Below are 24,702 nucleotides of genomic sequence, written 5' to 3'. Positions count from 1 at the left end.
CCATGTGCATTGCCGTGAATTCAGATACTAAGATGGAAGACACCAGAAGTCAGATGACAGAATAAATCAGAACTGTTTGATTGCTTAAGTTTCTATGTGTTTGATTCTAATGGAAGCTTCATCTCTTCAGGACATCATATATAATGTTAATTTAAACTCCAGTTTTTCTTAAAATATATACAGAAGTTGGAACATTATTACACATTTTCAAAGTGTTTTCCTTTTCCCTTTCATTTTATGTAGCTAATGTATTCATCTTTTAAGACAGCAAAAGGGAAATAAGATACACTGCATGGAGGCATAAAGTCAGAATGGAGACTTTAAGCTGTAATACAAACAAGGTAACCTGTTTCATAATCTCAGGTCCAATAACTGATAAGCAGCAAGAGATTAAAAATGAGCTCCAGTGGAAGAATGTATTTCCTGAAGCACTGTGCTACAGCAAATCTTTAAAAATCTTAGACTTACTGAAGACAGCAAGAGTAAAATATTATACTACAGTATTATCAGATTTTTGGTTACAAAGACTACACAATCACTCCTAAAATGCAAACAAGGATTTTTTTCATTATTTTCTAGCTGACAGAAGATAAAAAATACGTAGAACTAAATTATTTATTACCAATCATTATTCCATGAACATGGAAGAATTAAAAGAAGTCATTGCGCATTGCAACAGGTGCACAGCACTGTTGATATGTGCCACCATTTCTATGCAATGCATATATTTACCCTTCACACTTTCTGGTTTCATAATGTGCATGACATGTAATCCTACTATACAGCAACAAACTCTACAGCTGTGATACTAAGCCTGCTTTCTGCAGTAAAGTGTAAAAAGTCCAGCAGTAGTCAAAACCAATGTGACAGTTTAAGTTAATATTCATTGTGAATTTCACAAAGGATTCAAGTTTATAGTCCTTACAAAAAATCAATCTCACAACAGATATGGACTAAAATATATGTAGCTACTTTCTAATGATCTTAATGTGTTGAGCATGTTGTACCATATTTTTCACAAGTTGCTTTTCTTTCAGTGGGACCAGGCTAAAAATATACCCTATGTTCACGTAATTTTAGATCTTACTGTATTCCAAAATGATTTTTACCCTGTCAAGTAGAAAACTTCACACATTTCTTTTGAAAGATGGCTAAAATTCAGGGAGAAAACCCCATAAAAATATAAGAAAATTTATCACTACATTCTCACACAGATTTGACAGCAAACCAGAATCTAAAATGTAATGATGAATTATTTTATATGAGTGAATTCTGCCACCTGTACCTTGGAAAATGCGAGACTAATTTGGTTAATTACAGACTATAATTTCAGTCTTAAGAAGTACATACAGTAGCAAACTTTAAACAATCTACTCAAAGTCAGTGTTGGTATTTGGCAAAACTGAACAGAGACTCAGCCTTGGAAAGACAATTCTAGGTTTATTCAGACAATGCTCAAGAATGAAGTAGTGTCATTCCTTTAGGTTTAGTCCATTGTTTTCTTTTGTGGCATTGTTGTAGTCATTTATAAACTGGTATTTCCAAAAACTCCATGTTACAATCAGTTCTACCTGAATGTAGATATTAATTTCATTGTCGGGGAAGGTGGATGCAAAAAGTTCATGTCTTCATTAATCTTCATTAATTTGAAAGTAAGTTCTTACAGGCATTTTTTTCTGTGCTACTTTTCTGGAAAAGTAAGAAAGAAAAGCTTTGCTCCCTTCAGATAAGTTGGCATTCCTATTAATAAAAAAGCTCTCTAATTGCATATGAAACAGGCATCTACACAACTTACTTCAGGCAAAATATGACCAAACAACATCACTAGTTCACCTGACTGAAAGAAGAGTCATGGTGAAGTGCTAACATTTCAAACAGGACAAAACATTGTAAAATCTCTCTAAATCAAAAAGCAAGGAGTGTCTTCTCCAGCTGTATTATAATTTTTAAGGCAGAGCAATGATCCAAGATGAAATCTGGCCAGGTGTTTGGCGTATGAAAATTGCTACAGAATTAATTGGTATCTTTAACATTCTCAGTGATCAGGATCTTGGTTGCAATTCATTAGTAACACAGGCTTTTCTGTTAGCATAGTGCCTTCAAAACATCATTGGTTGAAATGTCTTTGTTAGCTGCACAGGTTTGGAGTCTTATGATGGAAGGCCCATTATTTAACCTGTTATTCTTTGTATCATAGGAGTTTATAGGGAGATATTGTCCATGTCCTAAAGGATTTGCAATACATAAATCTGACCCAGACTGACCCTGATTAGCTTGTGAGAATCAACAGGATCACAGCACATGCCGGTTTAACTGTAGTGACTCAGGGAAGCGTCTTTTTCGTTAATCAGGGTGAGCACAGACCATAGAGGGTAAGAGTATTTGACACCACTTTGATTGAGGGTGACAAGTCTTAAAAAGATGAACATCTAATCTCACCCTCTTACACAGCAGCAGAGCATGACTCTGACTTAAAGTTGAGGAAACAGGTAAATATTACTACTCTCCTGTATGCATATCTGTCTTGATGCAGAATATGCTTTGCCTGTGGCAGGTGTAAAGCCTGCTTAATTTTGAAGGAATCCTTACAGTCTGTTTCAGGTAGCATCAGACTCTCTGTTCTTGTTGGTCTTCTGCTTTTTATCAGATAAGCCAGGCTGAGAGGAGTGAGCTGTGATATTAATACCTTATACTTAAATCTGTCTAAAACCAGTCTACCGTGGACATGACACCATACATCTTGATTAGTGTTATTTTTGACTGGTGAAGGGAAATGAATGATGCAGCGGCTTAACCAGATTTGCAAAAGAATGCAAATGTCATGTCTCCATGTTTTTTAGCAGACAAGGTGTTGTACAGTTAAGACTGACAACTATCAGTCTGTACGCAACTGAATTCATGCTGCAGCTTCATGTGGATGTCTAGTCAGTGCTAGAGAATCATGTAGCAGTGGGGTTTCCAGAAACAACCTCATGTACATTCACTGTAAGCTCTATTTATCTCTGCAAGCGGTTTTATCAGGAGCTATGGACTTCCTAACACACCTGAAGATCTCATCTGAAGAAACTGTTCTGGGAACTGGAACAAATTATCTGGGAATCTAATCTTAAAGGATAACGGATAACAACAAAAAATACAAAAATAAAGATTTCGACCTGAAAAAACAGTCCCAAAACCACACTAAACTTGTAACCCAGCAAGAGATTACTTCCATCTGTTGTAGCCAAGAAAAGAAATGACAACTGAGCAACAAGGTCTTCTAACATGGGAAATAAATCTGCTAGTTCTTGTCTCAGGGTGTTGGTGTTGGAAAGTAAGTCCATGAGCTGGTTTGGGAAAGTGTCGGACAATTAAAATTACATTAAATGATCCAAAGTATCCCAGTAATTTGATCCCAAAGTTCCCACTAATTTAGAAATTTTGACAGCAAAAGCTGTGGTTGTTAAAGTTCTTAATTTATTCTTGAATATACTCAAAGTATTTTATTGTTTTTTCCTGCAAAATTGCAGAATGGAGCCTTTGATTCCTGAGTGTTCATCTCTAAATAACAGGAGCAGAACCTTTGTACCAACATGGTTCACAAAGAGTAAGATGATGATGATGATGATGATGATGATGATGAATATTTGAAAGTTTTGTGCTTTTATTTTGAAGCTTTGTTACTGTATAACACTGTAGTAATCTGTGAGGATCTAGAGTCTTCCACATTATGGAAACTCATCTCTCCTCTCCAGAGCCAACCAGTGGACTTACTGGAGAGACTGAGAAGCATCAGCACATTTTTATTTTATTTAAATGGGATAATGCCATAGAGATGTGTGGGTTAAGGCCATTTAGAGTCTGCAGCCGTGATACTGAAGTGGTCTTGGGCATTTAATACAGTATTGTCAATTTTTTTCCAAAGTCACAGCTTATAAAAATCTATGGAAAGATCCCAACAGAATTCCATATGCACAGAAGCAATGAGAAAGTGGGATATTGTTTTCATGAACACTGTTTGCAAGCTTTAAATTCCAAATTTTTAAATACTTGTAAAAATATCTTGAATTAGGTTATGGCATGCTGTCGACATTTCCATTTAGTAGAAGCCATTACTGACTCAGATAGTTTTCACTTTCGCAGAACAACATGGATTGATAGCAGGATGAACGTACTTATGGTATTTTGCCATGCATAATTTGTTATATCTGATGTAAAAAAAAAATGCTGGAAATTTCTTATCTAGAGATATTGTGAAAAGTAAACTACAATTTGATACATTTTCTTGGAAAAAAAATTGTTTTATAGCAGTGCACTGATACTTACTGGTCATTTATGCATGATCTAATTTTAAAATTATCTTTGTATTACCTACAAAGAGAGGAAATTCAGGTTTGCAACCTACGAAATCACTCTAACACAGTATTTCCATCAATTACAAGCTTGTTTTAATTATTCTGCTCTTACTGTTAGCAGCAGTTTTTTAAAGCAGATTTATTATCAGGAAGACATACTAAACTTGAATCTGTTTTATCCAAAACCAGGTTTTGTTCTAAAAAAGCATCAGATAAAATATACAGTTCTCATCTGACTCTTCTATATTGTGTCATTTGTGAAGTACTGCTTGTTTTGCACCTTGAATATTATCTCTCATCTCAAACTGCCTCTAGGGCAAAAAGTGAATTTTCTGTTACAGACATAATAATTTAGTAGATATGAAATGTATTTTGTCCAGTCTTTTTGTCTGTTCACTGCAAAGCTGAAATTGATCTCTTTTGCTTGAGGCTGCATAGTTTACTGCCATTAGTTGGGGACAGTCAAAGTCGTGAATTTTCAGTAGTAGAGAAGCCTTGGGATTTCCAGCTATTTCTGAGATCTTAATCAAAAATGTTACTGATTGCTTGGGAATCAATGAACACACTCCTGAGGAAAAAAAAAAGGCAGCATAACCTTAATATTATTCACAGTGTTGTATTAAAGGGGGCAGTGATTCATAATGATTACTTTTCCATCATAATGTAACATAGTGAGTGAGGAATGTTAAGAAGATCCATTTTTGCCCCATGTAAATGGGTCAGAAATATCAGTGCTTTTGATCGTTTTGAGACAGTCTTGGTCTCATGAGTAGCTTTAAACACCCAGGTTTGCCTTTTCACATCTCAGCAAATTAAGTTTTAGCATATTCAAAAGTCTTTGCCAATTCAGAGGTTGTGAATCCCTAGCTTTGTAGTCACCACATACTTCTGTAACAAAAGAATAAATTCTGGTATAAGAGAATTAACTTTGTGCTGATGACACAAACACCAGCCTGTAACATTAATGGAAACAGCATTAAAAACAGGATCTGAATCATTGAAGGACTTTAAAGGAGAAAAATCCTCACTTTTCGCTTCCAGAGAATACCATTGCCTTTATATTACTCTGTGTTAGCAGCAAGTAAAATTTGCCCCTGTTTTTAACCACGTATTATTGAATAGGAGTTAAGCGTTTTTAAAAATACATTGACTAATGTCCAGTCAGACTACTGGGTTTCAAAACCTTGGGGTTTTTGGATCTCTTTCAAACAGAAAAGAGGAAACACTTCCTTTTGCTACACCATATTAAGACAAGGATACACATGCTCACATATGCACACACATATGAAAAACTTACTATTCAAGTTGCTTCAGAGTTTACTGGTTGCCACATAACATACTAAATGATAGCAGAAAGAAAAATGCATGATACTTTGTGAAAAAAATAACAGCTTATTTGTGCACTGTTTCAGTACTTAATATATTGCTATGCAAAATAAAAGGAGTAAAGATTGTTGTTCAGATTAGGCATCATAGTCAGAGTTCTGGCTAAAAGCAACAGGCTTTACCTCCCATGCATCTGTGTTATTTTAAATCTTTCCCTATATATGAATTACAGTTGCAGGCAGCATTCAGATTTCATGTTCAGCAGTGTTGATATGAAATAACGGGACTGGCTGCGGTACAGTTTCACTCAGAGTTGTGCATTTGAATAGCCAGGATCACAGTGCTGGCCATGGGTCTACAATGCACATGTTTATAGCATATTTTTGATAGCAATAAGAATGTGCTGTGTTTTCAGAGGCTTGTGCTCACAGCAAAGCACATCAGTGAAGGCCACCTCACTCACAGTGAACGTCTGCCTTTTAAAACGGAACTAAAACAAAATAGTTGTGTTTTGGCAAGGTTGATAACTATTTGCAGAACAACAGCCACAGCTGCAAATAGTGCTGGATCTCTCTACACTCTTAAATGCAAACCTGGAGGAAATCTTGTAAGTAGGGTCTTTTTCTTTGTAGCTTTTTAAAATATGGTCTAGATTGCCAGTGTAAATATTCAAAAATCCAGGCTGACACTTCTTTTTAAAATGCAGACTTTTGATTTATGACAGCTGCATTGGTTTGTTAATCATATATTATCTTTATGGGAGTTTTTTTCTAACATATGTTAATTGGCTGTTTTCTGTGACAAATTATGAGCTCTTACTTTGATGAGGTTCAATTGCAATCATGTTGGAGTTGAGTATGCAGTTTCCAGCCCCTGCTGGCTCCTTAAACCACTACAAACATCTGCACGTCACTGCAGTGCTGAGTAATGGCAGGATTTGGGTTGATTTGATCTGATCTCTGTACTGAGTTTTTTCCACAAGATATTTTCAGCTCCTTGCACTAAATCTGTTGCAGGGTTTGCTGGTTTTAGCAAAAGAGCTAAAATTAATATCTTGTATGGGACTGTTAGAATACAATGAGATATAATTAGCAGTACACTGCAATTTTTGTTAAGATTCAGAAATCTCAATGCCTTATTAGAAATACTGTTTCAACTTCATTGCATTCAAATTTACTGGTGTCACATAGCATTTCTCAAAGCAAAAATGCTGCCTGCTTTTTTAAGTCAATTTTTTTTAATTCTTAGATGTAACATTTGCAAGTTCTTTAAAAACATATATATTTTACTTGAGAAGTGGTGGGCATCACTTTAATTTTTTTAATTTTTGTGAAAAAAGTGTATTTCTGAGCTCAACAGGAAACGTGTCTAATTATATTTTACATAAATTTGCCCATCTTCCTGCTAGTAAAGAAAATTTTGCTCTGAAAGTTAGTGTCTTTCTATCTTTTTTGTGTTTAAGGAAGATCCTGATTCATTTGTTCAATATGTAAAATAAGGAAATTCAGAAAAAAATAACTTCAATGGAAGTTGTGTCATATTTTATTTGTTACTTAATCTTTTAATTATACTGTACACATAATCTTATTTTATACAGTGATTCATTAGAAATACTGAGACAAAAAAATGTGTGTTGTATGTTTTAACTCAAAGCCGTACTTTGAGTGTGCAGCAATACGAAATCTTACATATTTAGACAGGGAGAGAGAGCAGCCTGGTCATATATCTGTGTCAAACAGTACCAATTACATTTCAATTAATTTAGTGGAACACTACATATCTCAGCTTTGACCTAAACCAAATGGCATTAGACAAATCTGTCCCATTTGTTATTAGAGAAAAGATGGGGGTTAAATTTCCAGGCAGGTGTTAGAGTTTAGAATATGAAGAGCCAGATGTGTATGGAAGATACTTGGGTCTCATGAGGGTGGTTTTAATTCAGTTATTTCCCTGGAGTACCACGTAATCAACGAGTTCCAAATCCTGGGGCTACCTGCCTTTATGTGAAATCATGGGAACATTTCTTCACAGAATACCAGTGAACATGTGTGGAAAAATTAGAGCAAAAATTAAAGGTAGAGAAAGGTTAACCTCAGAAGTTACATGAACATCACATTTCTTTGAATTTCTGCAGTGAAGAGGTGAAAACCAAGTGGAAATGCTTACAGGAAAGATGTATTCTATAAGGAGAATTGTAAACAGTGCAGAACTCTGACCATGGATATTTAATACGTTTCCCTAGTCACCACCTTTTGTAGGCAGTATTTTATAAGCATATGTAGGTCATCTGCAGCACAGTGAAGTGCATTAAAGATTGGTGAATTGAATTAGAGAGAGGTTTCAAAATGATGATTTTGAATGTGCTGTCCCTACTTTGGAATGTCTTTTTAAAAGTAAAGTGATGCATTTTATCTTGAATTAGTCTACAAATGACATTCAGTTCTACTTGTTAACATTAGCTTAGTTAGCTTTAAGAATACAAAGCAAGGTAAAGAGATATATATGTGTGAGAGAGGACTTGGCACTTTATTGGATTTTGAGGTCTGTGAGCCATGTGTCTTAATTGGGGCCAGTTGGGATCATTTAATAATTGCTGTCAGAAGATCAAATTTAATTCTCTTTATAAAAAGACCACAGTGGGATAGAGTTAAAGAAATTGTCATCTGAGATTTCAAATGAACTAAGCTTTAATTAGGTTGATTAGGATGCTGTAAGAGAGAGAGGGAAACAGGAAATTGATGAATCTGCTGTGTACCATGTTGGACCTTATATGACAGTACTGTCAAATGTCTTTATTTCAAGAAGATATACATTAGCATAAAGTATGACAGAGCTAGAACAACATGCACATATAAATGTGTTAGGTATACAAGATAATTATAACTTTCTGAAATGAGTGATTTTAAATATAGGTATTAATATTTTTATTATCATAATCTTGCCCTTAACATTGCTTTTACACATGTTTAAATATTCTAAATTATATTCTTTATTTGTTTGCATACTCACTGATTATGCCAGATGAGAAGTATAGGATATTTACTCAAAGCCCTCAGAATTTTTCTATTGCATAATAAACATTCACTGTACTTAGTTCTCAGAACATTTGCATGAGCAAATCCACAGATTCCTTATCCCCAGATTTCCAACAGAGACACTGAGTAAAAAATAAAGGTGACATGAAAAAGTTTTGGCAGAAAAGGGAGCAGATCTCAGATATGTTTATATCCCAACTTTGAATCCGATTCTTTGCACTATGCTGCCTGCTACTGTTGTCACAGCTGCCTGTTTTTAAGGATATATTTTATCAGAAATCATCTTACACATCAATAGAGCTCAAAAAGTGCCATTTCTGAGAAACTGTAATGTAAATTCACAGCCACAATAAGATTTAGCTAATGTATCTTTGTATTGGTTATGTTTTTGCCTTTTCAGCATGCTTTTAGGGTAATAATATAAGCAATGTTGGTGATGATCGTATTCGAAAAACAAAATATTTACTGAAGATAGAATGGAGACTATCAAGCAAATTCCATTGTATTTTCCTTCTGCAAATGAAGAACATTTTATATATCTGTTTTCTTCTGATATTTGTCAAGAATGTAGACTTTTTGCACTGGCTACTGCTAAATGAAGTGTGTTTTATATGAGTAAGAAATAAATAAATAAATTCAGCTGCATGTGCTAATGGAGCAGTTGCAGCTGAGGTTCCTTAAGCAGGGTGTGATGCTCATTTGTGGCTTTTGTAGTTACAGACAGTAGCAGGTGTACCTTCGTGGTAAACACCATCCCTTTCAGTAGAAGTTGTTCTTTTTCAAGTCTTGAGGTAAGAGCTGTTAGACTCCACTTCTGTGAAAAACTAGAAGATCAAATCCTCATGTGGAAACTATGAACCTAACACAGTTTTCAAAAACTGAATAATAACTATGATGTGGTTTAGCAGCACACTAAATTAGATGAGGCTATTTATGTCTTTGTAACTAATGCAGATACAAAGATGCAGCTCTTTTAGCTCTATCATATCACAACATAACTCCTCAGTGTGTTGTATATCTTCGGTTTCTCTTTTTCACTATTTTCATGTGAATATTGTTAACAGAAATACATCTATTTTTTGCCTGATATTTACCCACTAAGGACAAAAGTAAAATTTATAGAATATCCAATAAGCTGGAACAGCAGATAATTTCTTCCTCAACAGACATTTTAAGCCAGTTGTTTCAGACAACATTTCTTCTTCCATGAGGCATCTTTTCTTTACTTTTTTTACATAGCAAATTCCATGTTATCTTTCCTTTCTTATAAGCAGCTTTATCTGTTTATGCATTTTTCTAGTTCCAAACCAGTGGAAATCCAGTTTGGATCTTCAAGCATAGAAAGATCCTTCTTCTCAAGAGGCAGCCAGAAGGTAGAAAGCAAATAGCTTCAGGCAATGATTTATGGTGTGCTAGAACTAACAGATATGGCCATATACATGATTTCTCCATAGTCAGAACCTTCCATTTTTCCAACAGGTGCTTCATACTGAACATGAAGAATTGCAGACATGAGGCACAAGTCAATATATGTGCAAGGTTTTTTTCCTGTCAAGTGGCTTGTAAATTCTTTGCAATTGTAAGTGCTTCATTGCTATACTGCCACTGTATTCTTTTTCCTTCTTTTAGAGGAAATACATTCTAATTTTTTGTGTTTCTACTTAAATTCTCTATATTTTGTATGTATAACAACAGCAACCTGTTCTAATTTATTAGCTTTGCCATTAGAAAGGACACATATTTCACAGAGGTAGTTCCTCACTGCTCTGCAGTGAAATGAAGTGGGGGGGGGAGGGAGGTGTTATTATTAGCCTTATTATGTACCTGACATACATTTCATCTCCTTTTGTCCTTGGAAAAAAAAAATATCTGAGTGGGATTGAATGCATTAATGTAGACTTTTGAGCTGTCATGGTCATCGCAAAGATTGATATATTTCCCTTACTTTCTTTTCTTTTTCTCCCTTCTTATTCATTCTCCTCATTTTAAGCCTGCCTGTCTCTGGGCAAGCAGTTGAGTTCAGGGAGTGTCATTGTTTTTATGCACATATTTATTATATTAGCATTCACACAAAATGAATGAACTGTTAGCAGCTCAGCAGCTCTCCACAACATTGTGCAGTCTACATTTCAGAAGAACTATATTTAATTCTTGACATTTCTGGGAATGTCAGGAATTAAAGCAAAAAGAATGTATTTCTAGAACTGTATACAAAAAAGAGAAGCAGAACATCTCTGTGTCTAATAATTCCTCTTTAAAAAACAAATTACGAGATGCAGATACTCAACTGAGGTTGCATTATAAAACTAATAAAAGTACCTAAATTATAATTATGTGTTTAGGTCTATCCTAAAAGAAAACCAATTTTTTGTTTCTGTGGTAGTATAGTTGTAGCTGAAAAGTCTAACACCACAGACAAGATTATTTCTAGATAGAGATAATATATCTCATTTTCCAGCTTCTGTAGCTGGAACAGTTTGGGGTACACTGAGGAGTGAAAGAATTGTACAACTTAAAGGTAGTTGATTATTTCCAAAATTGTTAGTCTACATTAGGTACTAACTCTGCTTACAATGTTTGTCTGACTTCTTTTTTCAGTACTAGTGGTGGATCTATTCTCATGTTTGTATGAGTTAAAAGGAGTAGAAATAGAAATCAGTAACATTCTCTAAATTTAAAGTCATATCTGTCTGAGATCCATTCCATCTTTGTCAAATCAGTGATGGATGTGGGTGGCTGGTTGCATGATACAAGAACTAATAGCAAAAAAAAAAATTTAAAAATCTAAGACATTATCATTAAAATTTTCAAGCCTAAGTATGTGTTACCATACAACGAATTGTTATCTATTAACTTGAGAGTCTGGCATACAAAAATTCCATGGGAGTCCCAAGATTTGTACAGATTTTGAGGAATTTAAGTGGCTCAGGACACCTGTGAAACATTTCATTTTGATTACTTCATTTGTCTGGTAGGAAGCTGAACCATTTTAAGGGATATGCTTAAGAGTCATTTTTGGTTTTGACTTAAGTAGCTAGCCAAATTCAGGGTATTATACAGATTGTTGTCATTAGGACAGGGAAACTGATAAGTGACTCAAATGTTTCCTTAATATTGTTTGTTTACAAAGACTTATTATATCTCTAAATGAAACAAGCCTTGAGAATGGATGTCCATTATCAGGTATTAATGTTTGAGTTCCCTATCCTATCCTCTGAGTTCTTTCCCAATGTCTCTACATTTTCAGCTTTTCCTTATCATCACAAATTACAAACCTCTATAAAATAATACCTTATAGAGTTCTTTACTACCTTTTTTTCAAGTATTCAGAAAACTATAAGATAACAGAAGTTATGCTTACCAGCAATGATCCAATTCCTTCTATCTCTTTCATCTTCTGCACATTATTCAAATTACTCTTAAAATGGCAACACCATAAACCACATTTCCAATCCAGAAAAAATGTTATGCCACCCCAAAAAATTTATACAGTTTTCCCATCAAGATATTTTCTATCACAAACCTGAAACAGTTTTACTTTCATTCAAGCTCTACCTTGACAATTTTTATCACTTAGTTTAGTTATGTTGGAAAAGATTCCTTTTATTAACCCCTGGATAATGTTTCTATAGAGTCTGTTTTCTGGTAGAAGTACACATTTTCTTATAACGTGGAACTTATTAACATCTCAGTTTCTTTTCTCTTAATTTTTACATTCATGCTCATAGTTTCATGATATTTTCATCCACAGTTTTTTCCTCTATTCTACCTCTTTAGATGATCCTTCCTAATTTTCAGCTTAGTCTTTAAACCAACTACAGTGCTCACACATTTATTTTCTTGATAATTTAAAGATAGTTTGAGTTCTTCTTATGGTTTGTTCCATTTATTTATGCCACAAAATTACTGTTTCCTAAAGCTTTCTCTTTTCTCTAAAACCTCTTGAAATTATTCATTTGCAAAAGTGTAAAACATTGTTTTTTCAAAATATGAGGTTTCTGCAATCCAAGTCCTTGTTCCGCCTCACAGAGATGAAGTGGTAGTGCAGCACAAACCTGGAACAGCAGAAGTCAGTTGTGTTGTTATGTTTACTATTTATGATTGCATTATGTTATGTAATTGTAGATATGCATGATTACAGTGAGAAAAGGGAGGATTCCTTTGGAGGATTCCAAAGGAGGATTCTTTGAGTGAGAAGAGGATCCTGGGTCAATGTGTATAAAATTTCTCTGGAGCTTGTTGGGTGAAGACAAAGGACACCAGGTCTGTGTAGATCTTGGCAAGTCTATGTGTTTTATCCAAAATTTAATTCTCTCCTCCATCTACTCCATCTGTTGCTTCCAGACTCATCATTGCCCATAGTTCAGACACTGTCTAAGTGCTTGTACCAACCTCCTTTGCATTTCTGCAATTCAGCAAATTATAAGCAGAAAGTAATCAAAAATCTGTTAAGAAATAATCCTTTTTAGAATTAATCCATAGTCTCTTCGATAGAGGAAATCTGATATTCCCTGTCACTGGTATTGGCATTACTAAGCACTTGTACTCAAGTTCAGACTATGATTTGGTATCATAGTACATAGCTTTTCTCAATAATACCTGGAATTATCCCCTGATTCTTAAAAGCTATTTTGGGGATTTAAGTTCCACAGACTTCCTCACATACAAACACTAATAACAAATCTGTACATTTAGATCTAACCACAGTCAAAGGCTGCTTTCAGCTGATGCAATAACTTAACACTAGAGATCTTACACTTTTCCTGTAATAAGCCAACACTCTCTAAAGTCCTTAGTTTTTAAGGCTGCTCCCAAACTGTAGCACTAGGATTTTACCTGGTGTGCAAGATGTCTTTACATACAAGTAGACCCAAATCAGAGTAGCTCAAAGACCTTTTCCACTCCTAATGTGCTAAATTGTACCTTGTTGACTGCTGAAATGCTACCTCCTCTCCTTTTGCTGAGTAAATGACAGACTGAATTTGTAAAACACTTTTTATGATCGTCTTTGCACATCTATTAATTATAATGCAGTCCAATCAAATTATTAGCTCAAAATTGTCAGTACTCCCAGGTGAATTTGAAGTGGTCCAATTTCCCTCCTCCATTTTCAGTCAGGTTCCCCTTCCTAGGTACTCTTTCCATTTCAGATCAATTTAGGTGATTCAGTTTTCAGTTATTCATTTATTTCCCTTTTATTATTATTGTGTCTAATTGAATAAACTGTTATGCTTGAGCCACTCTCTGAAGTATCTCGTGGATCTTATTGCATATATATTGGTCAGGCTCCTATAATGTACATCTAGCTGCTAAGCGTACATCATAAACTTAATCATAAACCTGTAAGCCTTTTCTTCAAACTATTTACTTTAAATCTTTTTCTTCTGGTGGATGGGTACATATGGAAATTCCACTCAATAGTTATTGTAGTTTTTAATTTGAGTTTTCACAGGCATATATTTTATACTAGCATTTCACTTAACTGCTTTCCTTAAAATCTCTGTTAGTGTCTGCATTCTTTGCATTACAAATTAAATACTCTTCTTTATTTTAGCCATTTACAGAAATATTGCAAATTAGCCAAGTCTTCCTTTCTTCATCAAGTGCAGCAGGCATATATCTTACTGGAGTGCAGGCAATCAGTTTTCATCTAGATTGCTGGTGGTTGCTTCTTTTGGTGCACGGCTGCAAGGAATGACTCACCATCTGTGGCAAATTCCACAATTACTTGGAAGCCTTTTGGCCTCCTATCATGGTTCTTTGCCAGCATGACCAGGTTTGGTATAGCATGCATGTAATATTCATAAATATTATGAATATTACATATTACATAAATATTATGAATATTAGACTTCCCTGCACTGGATGGATGCCTCTCGGCACATCCCCTGAAAGGTAAGCTAAAATCACTCCTTTCCTTTCTTACAGCCGTGGATCAGCTTAAATAGAAAGGCAGCTATAGACAAGGAATTCTGTGTCTGAATACCTCAGTCTCTTGAAAAATGGGGACTGTCGCATAGTGAAATAGGGCAACTGTTAGGAAGCACCATCTTCTCTGCTGTTTTGGCAATGATGTTTGTTTTGCCCAAAAAACTTTCGGGGAACTTTGCAAAACAAGAAAGTCTTCCACCCATGCTGCACAAGTTCTTGCTCTGTGAGATAACTTGGTACTGTATTTGAGTTATAAGCTACATGGACCAGAGCTGTCTGAAGCATTCATACAATGAATCTTCAGCTTAATTCCACACTGGGGGAAAAAAAAATCACAATGCAAAATATCCTCATGGCTGCTCCAAGGCATGGAAAATAACAGTATTGATTAAGCAAATAACTTAGCTGCAAGAGAGGAAGTTTCTGCAATTCATAGCTACACTGTCATTTTTCGAGGAATATGCTGAAATATAAAAAAGCAAATAAGGTATAACTCTCGAAGTTCCGACTTAAAAATAAACACATCCTACTATCCATTATACATAAACACATAAACTCATAAATGGAGTACCAGTGGAAATAATTTTACAAGTTCAACAGATGCTTTCAAAATCAGTCAAAAAATTAATAAAATATTAATTCAAATCAAATTATTTAAGTTTTCTCTTAAACCTTTAAGTAACATCTTACATCTAGTGAACTATTTTGTAGTTTGTAGCTTTATGAACAATTTACTCCTGCCTTAGTTCAGAACTTCATTGCCCTTGAGTTAGTCTCCATTATAAATTAAGCTCAGGACATAAGTCAGAAGTCAGGTTAGATAACTGAAAAATATTATAAGCCTTGGTAGTTAAAGATTACAAATATTTCTTTATCTACAGACTTTTTTGGTTTGACTTACTCTCTCTCTAATAGTCTCTAGTACTTCATCTATTATAATATGTGCATTATGGCTTAAATGTTTGTTTTATATTTCCTGTAGCAAAATGCATGATCTCTTGAGAGTTAAATTTAGTAGATTAAAATGAACTCTCTTCCAATCTTTTCATGTGGCATCCTGTCCATAAGAGAAAACACGTAAATGTAGGTTATGTTTAATTTCTAAATCAGAGTGTTGCGGACAGATGTTTGAAAGCTTATGACTAAGATTCATTTTTGCATGGCTTTCTGCCTGAAAAACCATACTGTAGATAGTACCATTGCTGCTTTACTGGTATATTGTCATGGTGATGACATATATAATTTTATCATGACCTTCTGTTAATGTCCCAAACTATGTCTTATGTAAGGACCATGCAACCAAGCCACCATGCAATATGAAGGGCCACTTCTGTCTTTAATGTCAGCTGATCTAAGTCAGATAACATGATAGATGATAATTATTTTCACCGTTCTCTGCATTTCTTTCAACTTCATCCACCTCAAGGTGACAGACCCAAAATGAGTGATGTCTTCAATTGATGCAGTATGCCCAGCTTTTTCTTCACTGTATAGCTGTCTTTGTCTGTCTGTGGAACATAGTTGCTACGGGTTTTTACAGAAGACATTTGAGTTACCATTTTATTTTAATATGTGTCCCTCATTGTCAATGCTCATAGTTACACAGCAGTTTTTGCAACTAATTTTTCATCAGAAAAGTCGAGGATGTGTTCTTACTCAGTACATTCATATTTTTATTTAGACACTGGTTCAAAACTTGAGAAAACAGGTTTGCATTAAAAGATTTCACAGACCTTTAAAGTTATTTTTATATATCAAGATAAGAATGGTAAGAGAAAGGGGGCAGCACTTTTTTGTTTACTAGCTTATATCAGCATAATTTAAAAAAAAAATTATTTTGTTCTTCAGTTTTAACCTAATTAATCCACTCAGAATGCAAGCTGCTTAATGGAACAAGGACATCTTTATGACAAGTTTGTTACTTTTGTAAAGCAACCATGAAAACGCTAAACTCTAGCACATTTTAACTTGTTTTTTCTCTGGCTGCCTTCTTGTTTAAAAGTTAAATATTTTTACTGTGTTGCTTTGATACTCCTTATTGCTCCTGGTGTAACAGCTCAAAGAACTCTCTGTCTGGGGTGTTGCAGCAGAGCAGATTCAGACAGTTCTGCTCAGAGAAGGAAGTGGAGAGTTTTGGTTCCCATTTGCACTTCTGGAACAGTTTAGGGAAGGAAGCACCTTTACACCTTTTATTGTTCGTGGTTGCTGACATAATATCCTTCCCTGACCGCTCTGTGCGTGCTTCCTGCCATTCTGTCAAGATTCTTCTGTGTTGCAGAGAAGGGATAGTGGGTGTGCATGTGTGTGTGTGCACATATGTCTCTGTGCGAGTGTTCAAAAGAGAGGCAGGAGCATCAAGAGATCTGCTGTGTTTGTCCTTTAGATCTTTTCCCTTCTCAAGGCTCAGATAATCTTCCATCGGCTACCACTGCCTCTGCCAAATCATGTAGTGAACAGAAGCCCACCAAAAATGAAGTTCCTCTTTTTGTAAGCAGTCTGGTTTGGTTTCATTTTGTTTTTTCTTTTTCTCAATGTTGGCTTTGCAAAAAAAAATGCAGAAAACAATAACATAATATCATCTAACCCTGTGTTTATTTAAATGCAGTTTGCACATGACCATATCATTAAGTTGAAAGGTTTCTCTTATGTGAAGTTACTTCAACACAGTTCCTTTTAAGATTCTCTTGCCTAATTGAAGCCTGCAGTACTATTTGACTTTTTTAGTACATTCAACTTTTCTAGTCAGTGTGCTCTATTACTGTTTTGAAACAATTTACCAGTTAACAGGAACTTTAAATACTCAATACTGCAATCCTTGATCCTGGAAGAGCTTTCAAAAGGTGTTGAGGACACTGGTGAAGTCCGTGAAGCCATGGGGATTTGTTGGTCTCCAGAGAGAGACTCTCTCTCTCTCTCTCTCTTACATTCTGCTCTACTTGGAAATTACCAGCCTTTGAAGGTTATAGCCCTTGCATGAGATGAGTTGATTTACTTATCTGAATTTCATTGATTGTTAATCAATCCAGCTGTCTTTTTTATGTCTGTACTAATGTTCTATATAGAACTATGTGCAAACACATGGTAAGAATAGCACTTAAAGCGCTATGTGTTTATAGATGTGAGTATATATATGTGTGTATGTGTATGTGTATGTGTGTAAAACAGTAACAGAGATATAGGGAATACCACAGGCTTCCCAACTGCTTTCCAGTAGTAGTAAAAATAGCCAAAATTGGGGGTTTTTTCAAAGGAAATAAATTTGTTATTAAAATTTCAAAACTTTTACTTGAAATTAGACTAATAAACAAAATGCAAACCAGGACCTACATGATGAAAGATTTGTTTTTTTAATCCATGCAAGAAAACTTAACTTACTGCCCATTGAAGCAAATTTATGTTTCTTTGCAAATTATATGTTTTACACATATCACCTAATTATATGTTTTATACAAAATTATGCTTATCAAGTCTTACATTAATTACTTTAAGATAATTTTGTGTAGACCACAGGAATTTTAAGGTTGTGACATTAAACTGTCTGTAAAAGCTTTTGTTATTTGATGAGTGGTCTCAAATGCGGAACTGATAAGTGTGTGGGAGGGACTCAACATACTGCTCCTCCACCATGAATTTTGTCCTTCTTGACAGAGTTTTCTCAGTATTAAGTGATTTTCTTCTGAGCTCACTCAGCATCAGCATCTTGTTCTACAGAGCAGCTCATCCTCACTAAGCAATCATCACTGCTCTGAGCTGTCCCCCCTGACCATCCACCCTGCTGAGAATAGAAGCTTAGGCAGACAGGGTGCTGTAAACTGATCGTGCCCATGGCCTCAGTTGAATGAAAGGAAAGGAAGTTGTTCCATATGCATTTGCTGTGGATTAACGTATGGGATTGCTGCTACACAGAAAGCCTGTTAGGCTCCTTTGAGTCCTGCATGTGCATGGGAAACACCATTCTAATTTGTGCTTTGTGTTGGAGGTAAGGCTATAGGAAAAACAGGAAAGAAACCAAATCCAAGGAAATTTAAAACTGCTAAAAATAGACTGTGTTTGTTTGTCAACACTGAAAATCAGATAAGACAGTCTCCTAACTTTGTTTGGGAAAAGGCTTTTAAAAATACATTTACAAAATGAATTTATTTCAAAGTTTGGACATTTTTTAACTTTGTTGCAAATATGATCAATAACTTTATCTTTTTAAGCAGTGAGAACTTACTGTTTTCAAGTATAAAAAGCAGCAAACAATTTTTGCCATCTACATTTTATTATATTTTTAGTATAGATTGTTCCACATTCTGTGTTTGGCATTATGGTAATGATATATAAATATGCCTAGAAAATAATATAAAAAGGCATTCATGTACAGAAATGCAGTAAGTATTACACTTGAGCATTTGTTTTGCCCAACAGATTAATTACATCATGGTGGCTAGTTAGACAACTCAGACTGACTACTTATTCGTTAACTTAAAAAAAGTTAAGAAAAGTTAAGAAAAAAAATCTTAAAAGTGTGTGCTAAACACGAGTGCTAAAACACGTGAACAGCCTAAAGTTTAATGTATGCAAAGAACATCAAAAGAGAATTGAAGATCAGAAGGAGTAAGATCTAGCTTTTCTACCTTAGTAGCTTTGAATCTGAGCCAAATAATGGATTAAATGACCAGGACACCAGCTTAATGTTACGCAACATATTGGCTGAGAGACTATAAGTTTACAATAAATAAGGAAATAACAGCCTCTTTTTTTAAATTACTAATTTTTTATTTACAAGGCAATATTTGTACTACACTATGAAGCTAACATAAAAACTTTAAAAGAACATATAAATTCATGGTGTTCAGATTTTCTTTCGCCTTCTGTATTTCAAAAAGCTTTGTGCCGTTCTATTAAAAATATATAAATATAAAAATAGGGTAAACTAAAATTATAAAGGGGAAAAAACTTGTGTCTTTTACCTTTTACTATTTTTTTTCTATTTCCATCAACTCTTTTATTGTTAAAAATACTTTTGATATCATTGAAATTAATTACATGATTTATAACACTTTGTGAAATATGGAATGTTTCCCACATTGTGTGTTTTTATATACTGTACATATCTCTCCTTAGCTCTATGACAGAGCCAGCATCGTAAATCTCAGTGCATTACTAAAACAGTGAAAATATTTTTCAAAATATTCTTAAATTGTCTTCTGCCTCTATTATCCTGTTTTTATAAGAAAAGATTTGTTTGCAGGTTATAAATCCTTTGTCAGAACATTTTAGAATTTACACTGAAATTACATGAGGGAAAAATGGGCTAGTGTTTTCTTAAGTATCTTCAGTAATACTTTCACTAATCTATATTCTTAAAGAATTAGCTTAAGAATTTTGGATTTAAAGTAGCTGGCATCTCTTACATATCAAGTAACACTTTAGTAAGGGTCCACTGTATTTGCATAATGAGGGACATTATCACCTCTGCTGTCAAAACACAAAATTGTTTTCCCTTCAGAAATGAATTAGCTGGCCTGTTTAGCATACCTGGGTACAGAATGGTCCATTAACTCTCTGATTTAGGTAATTTTTCATATTAGAGCTGTGAGTAATATTTAAGATTAGAGACACATAATTCTGTTAAAATTTTCACAATGTGTATTTCAGTCTCTTACTTCATTTCTTGATATATTCATGTTTGGGTTTTTCTTTTATAAAAATAACACTTTGATTTTTTTTCCCATGCATTACTTATTTTATAGGTACACTAAATTTTTATTATAAGTTGCTTGTACACTAAATTATAACGAGGATGCTTGGCCAGCTCCATATAATAACCTTCTTCTGGCTATAAATTTCACAATAACATTTGATTTCCTTTTTGTGTTTAGCAGGGACGGATGCAGGGGACTGTGAACTGAGTAGTGCAAGTGCTGAAGAAGGAGGTTTGTTTTGAGGAAAGAGGAAAGAGGAAGAAAAGAGAAGGGAAAAATACGTAATTTTAAGGAAGAAGGAGAGAAAAAAAAACGGGGACTATGGGAAGAAAAAAGATTCAGATTACAAGGATTATGGATGAACGTAACAGACAGGTGAGTTGCAAAAATGCCTGACTTGAAAATCATGTTATATTTATGAGGTGACTTATTATCAAAAGTGATTAAAAAGGTGATAACTTTGTGTACCTAAGTATATACCTACATATATGTATACATGTACACAACGTGTGTTAGACTGTCAAAGAAAAAATACTTTTGTAAACAACCTGAAACCACACACACAACATTTTCAAGTTTATTACACACACAGTTAGGAAATTATTTCTTGAAGACTTGATTTCACAAAGACTGATGTGTGTGCTCTACTCCACATTTGCTTTGACTGCAGTCTGGAATATATATGGTTAAGCACTTCTGTGAGTTGTTACAGGATATAGGATTTTAATACTATGTTCTGTGAACTATTCTGAGTTATTATAATATAAGGACTTGCATTTAAATTCAGAGATCCCAATTATTTATGCTTCCTCACCTTTGCAGGGTCTTTATTTTTACCTCCTTCATATAAAAATGACACTGCTTCATAGAAAAGTCTCATCTTTTCCTGTCTGAATTTTAAAAAGAATTTGAGTAGCATAACACATTCGAAAACCCACATACAATAATATTAGCATGTTCTAACTATAAAACCAAGTGACCATCACTGATGCTAAGGCTAAGCAAGTCCAACAGGACTGGTTAACTAATTTTTACCTCTGCTTTAAATAAAATGGCTAGGGAGTTGTCACATATTATTAACACTATCTCCACTACTTAAAATATGATCATAAATTCAAGAATTTGCTCCCCTATTTTCACAAAAATAAAATTCAATGCCTGACATCTTCAAATAAAATCAGTGGAAGTTGCTGCTGTTTACATTTGATGTAAATGAATAGATGTTTTGTTGAAACTGGAGATTCACAATTGTGAGAATCTCTCCATATAATTATTTAATACTGTGATTAATGTTCTTCACACACCTGGCTGCAATTCAGAAATAATCTTCAGCAGCTGATTTTTAAGAGTTTAATACTGAATTACTATTAATATAGTAATTCTACTAATTTGATCTATAAATTTCTCCATATATTTAGGGATTTTTTCTCAGAAGCTCTTAGTCTTGGAGGATTTTATAAAGCCATAAAAAACACAGCCTTAACATAACAACAAGTTATAGTCCTTAAATATGCTTTCCAAGAATTTTTAAATTTTGTAGTGTTAGTAGTAACTTGTGATCCCATAGCAAAAAAATCAAGTGTAAAAAATCATGTGTAAAATTTTCCTTATGATGGATACATTTTGTGTTTTCCCTAAAGTTTGCCTATTCTTGGTGGATGAGCTAAAAAGCAATAATTCTAACAATATAAAACTATCATATTTATTTTAATTGTCTAAGAGCTTGGAGCTGAAATTGGATTTGAAATATTGAATTGAATTTGTTATTAAACATTAAGTCAGTAGTTGTTTGAAACTAGCCCAATGATTTCTTTTCAAAGGGAACCTGAATTATTTTGTAAATGATATCCCAAAATTTTGCCATTAGTAACATTAGTTCATACAACAGCTTCAATCTCAACATGCTTACTCAAATATAGGACTTACAGAGATTTTAGCCCCACTTTTGTAAAAAAAATCTTTCAAGGCGTAAAATTTACTTTCTAAAAAGAAGACAGCTATTCTTTCAAATCATTCAAAGTTGAGTTTCAAGAATTTCACCACCAGCTTTCAGAACTAATCATTATGCATAAAACTATAACACTAGAATGCTAACAACAGTAGGGTTAGTGCAGGAAGTGTTTGTCTTGCTAGCATTTCTTAAAGGACTTATAGAATCACAGAATGGTTTGGATTGGAAGAAACATTAAAGACCATCTAGTTCCAGCTCCTCTGCCATGGGCAGGGACACCTTCTAAAAGACTAGGTTGCTCAAAGCCACACCCAGCCTGACCTCAAATACATTTAAGGGATGGGACAGCCACAGCTTCTCTGGGTAACCTGTGCCAGTGCTTCACTGCCCTCACTGTAATTTTTTTTTTCCTAATGACTAATCTAAACCTACTCTCTTTCAGCTTGAATACATTCCCTCCTGTTCTGTCACTACATGCCCTTGCAAAAAGTCTCTCTCCATCTTTCTTTTAGGCTCCCTTCAGGTACTGGAAGGCTGTAGTTAAGTCACCCCAAGCCTTCTCTTTTCCAGGCTGAGCAATCCCAATTCAGTATTTGCTAATGTTGATTAGCCACTGTGAGGCCGGAGGTATAGGTTTACATTATTTTACTTTCCACACAGTAAAACTGGCTTGATTCTGTATCTTATTTCTACTAATATATTAGTGATAGCTTTAAAAGTATTCCTACTGGTTTTACCTTGCATTTAGTGCCCTGATTGAAAGCTCAGTGAAGCCAATGAAAAGGTTTTCATTGGACTGCAGGATCAGGCTTTTTAATTGTAGTGATATATATGTGACTAAATACTACTGGATTTTCAAGAATAGCTGATTGATGTTTTAACCATTTATATGAGACGTATTTTTTCACAAACCTCACTGGTTCTTAAAATATCATGAGGTATTGCTGCTTCAGCATAGCAGCATCAGTTTATTTGTTTTCTAACTTGCACACTTCCAGTAATCTTAAAATGTTAATTTGTTTATATTCCTATATTGTCTTCTTACTTGATCGCATAATTATATACAAAAAAAGGTTTAAAGGTTGCACCAGAAAAAAAAGTTTAAAGTTTTTGATTACTAGACTAAGATGCCAGATCAAGCACAGTTCCACAAAGCCTATTTGTTGCTCCATTTACAGATGGAGACATTTTCTTTCTACTTCACCAAAAAATGTTTGCAAGAACGGCAGCCAGTCTGTTGGCGAGAAACTGCCTTATTGTTCCTTATATTCAAACACAGTGTGGTTTCACAATACAAGGTGTAATATATGGGAATATGATATCCCTGTATGGTGCATCCTCAGCTGTTCTCAAGCACATAAATACTCTGCAGTACTGCACATGCTGGTGAAAATACGTGGAACATGTATCAAATGAGAAGATATAGCAGTAATTTTATTATTATGTCTCCTTTCCCGTGCAAAGGTGAATCTGTTTGGAAAGCAGAACATTTGCAAAAGGGTTCAAGTTGTTAAAAGGGCTGGGGAGCAAAATTCCTGTCATTGCTTTTCCACTCACTTTCCCAGCCTCCTGAATAGCTATCTATGTTAACCATTGAATGGTGTACCTCTTCTGTAATTGAAAAAGATGTTTTCTTCCACACTACTACCTGACGTAGTAGGAGACTCCTCTACTCTTCAAAGTGCTTGTACAAGTGGATTGGGAGCAATAAAAATAGGGTTGACCTCCCTTCAAGAAAATTTCTTCTGAACAAGTCTAGTTGGTTGGACTTGTGTACTTCAGTGATCATACTGGTAATAAATGCAAGTTCAAACTATCCAGAGTCAGATTTCTGGCTGCAAATCTCACAGAAATGTGCAATACAAGGATACAATCTGTGCTTTTCCAAAAACTATTTGAAACTTTGACTTTTGGGGATAATTTTAAGGAAAACTTCTGCAACATAGTCATTAGAGGCCCAGTCCTTTCACCCCGATCTGCTTACTAGTTCTCACATTGACTCTAGTGAGTGCAGAATGCAGGCTTTTAACAAGTAGGAGCCATTAATTTAATGCTGCAAGTTGGCTGTATTTTTCAAGTCATCATTGTTACACATTGTGTAATGACAGAGGTGGCAGGAACGTTTGATTCTATAAATGATCATAAATTCTCTTTGGTTGTGAAAATTTCAAAGAAGCCTATCTGAAAAATTCCCTTTCAGTCCACTTTTTGCCTCATATAGAAGGAGTATGAATAACTGCGAGGCCTAGAGTAAATGTGTATTTATTTTGTGTAGTTTGGTTACTACCATAACATTAAATGGAAATGAGAACACTCAAGAGTGTCCTGTTATAAGCAGTCAATGTGCGCAAACACTTACTTTTTACTCTTGTGATAATTCTTGAATAATATACTCTTAAAAAATGTAGAATGAATTGCTGGTAATATTGTTCAGG

General features: G+C 34.5%; 1 protein-coding gene across 12 annotated transcripts in view; it reads left to right on the top strand.

The window, feature by feature from the left end:
- MEF2C (myocyte enhancer factor 2C) overlaps nucleotides 1–24,702 on the top strand; it is a 134,664-nt gene that overhangs the window by 36,146 nt on the left and 73,816 nt on the right. For 9 of the 12 annotated variants that reach the window (XM_085042496.1, XM_085042501.1, XM_085042497.1 and 6 more), the window contains one exon: nucleotides 20,494–20,691. In XM_085042496.1, the coding sequence (XP_084898622.1) occupies nucleotides 20,638–20,691 (54 nt within the window). In that variant the 5' untranslated portion in view covers nucleotides 20,494–20,637. Of the gene's footprint in view, nucleotides 1–320; nucleotides 342–10,174; nucleotides 10,275–20,493; nucleotides 20,692–24,702 lie in introns of those variants that run through there. The other 3 variants (XM_085042494.1, XM_085042495.1, XM_085042492.1) reach the window with 3 other exon arrangements.

Source organism: Lichenostomus cassidix, chromosome Z (genome assembly GCF_008360975.1).
Source record: "Lichenostomus cassidix isolate B80296 chromosome Z, HeHo_3.0, whole genome shotgun sequence".
NCBI lineage: Eukaryota > Metazoa > Chordata > Aves > Passeriformes > Meliphagidae > Lichenostomus > Lichenostomus cassidix.
This window is presented reverse-complemented; position numbering and strand designations above follow the sequence as displayed.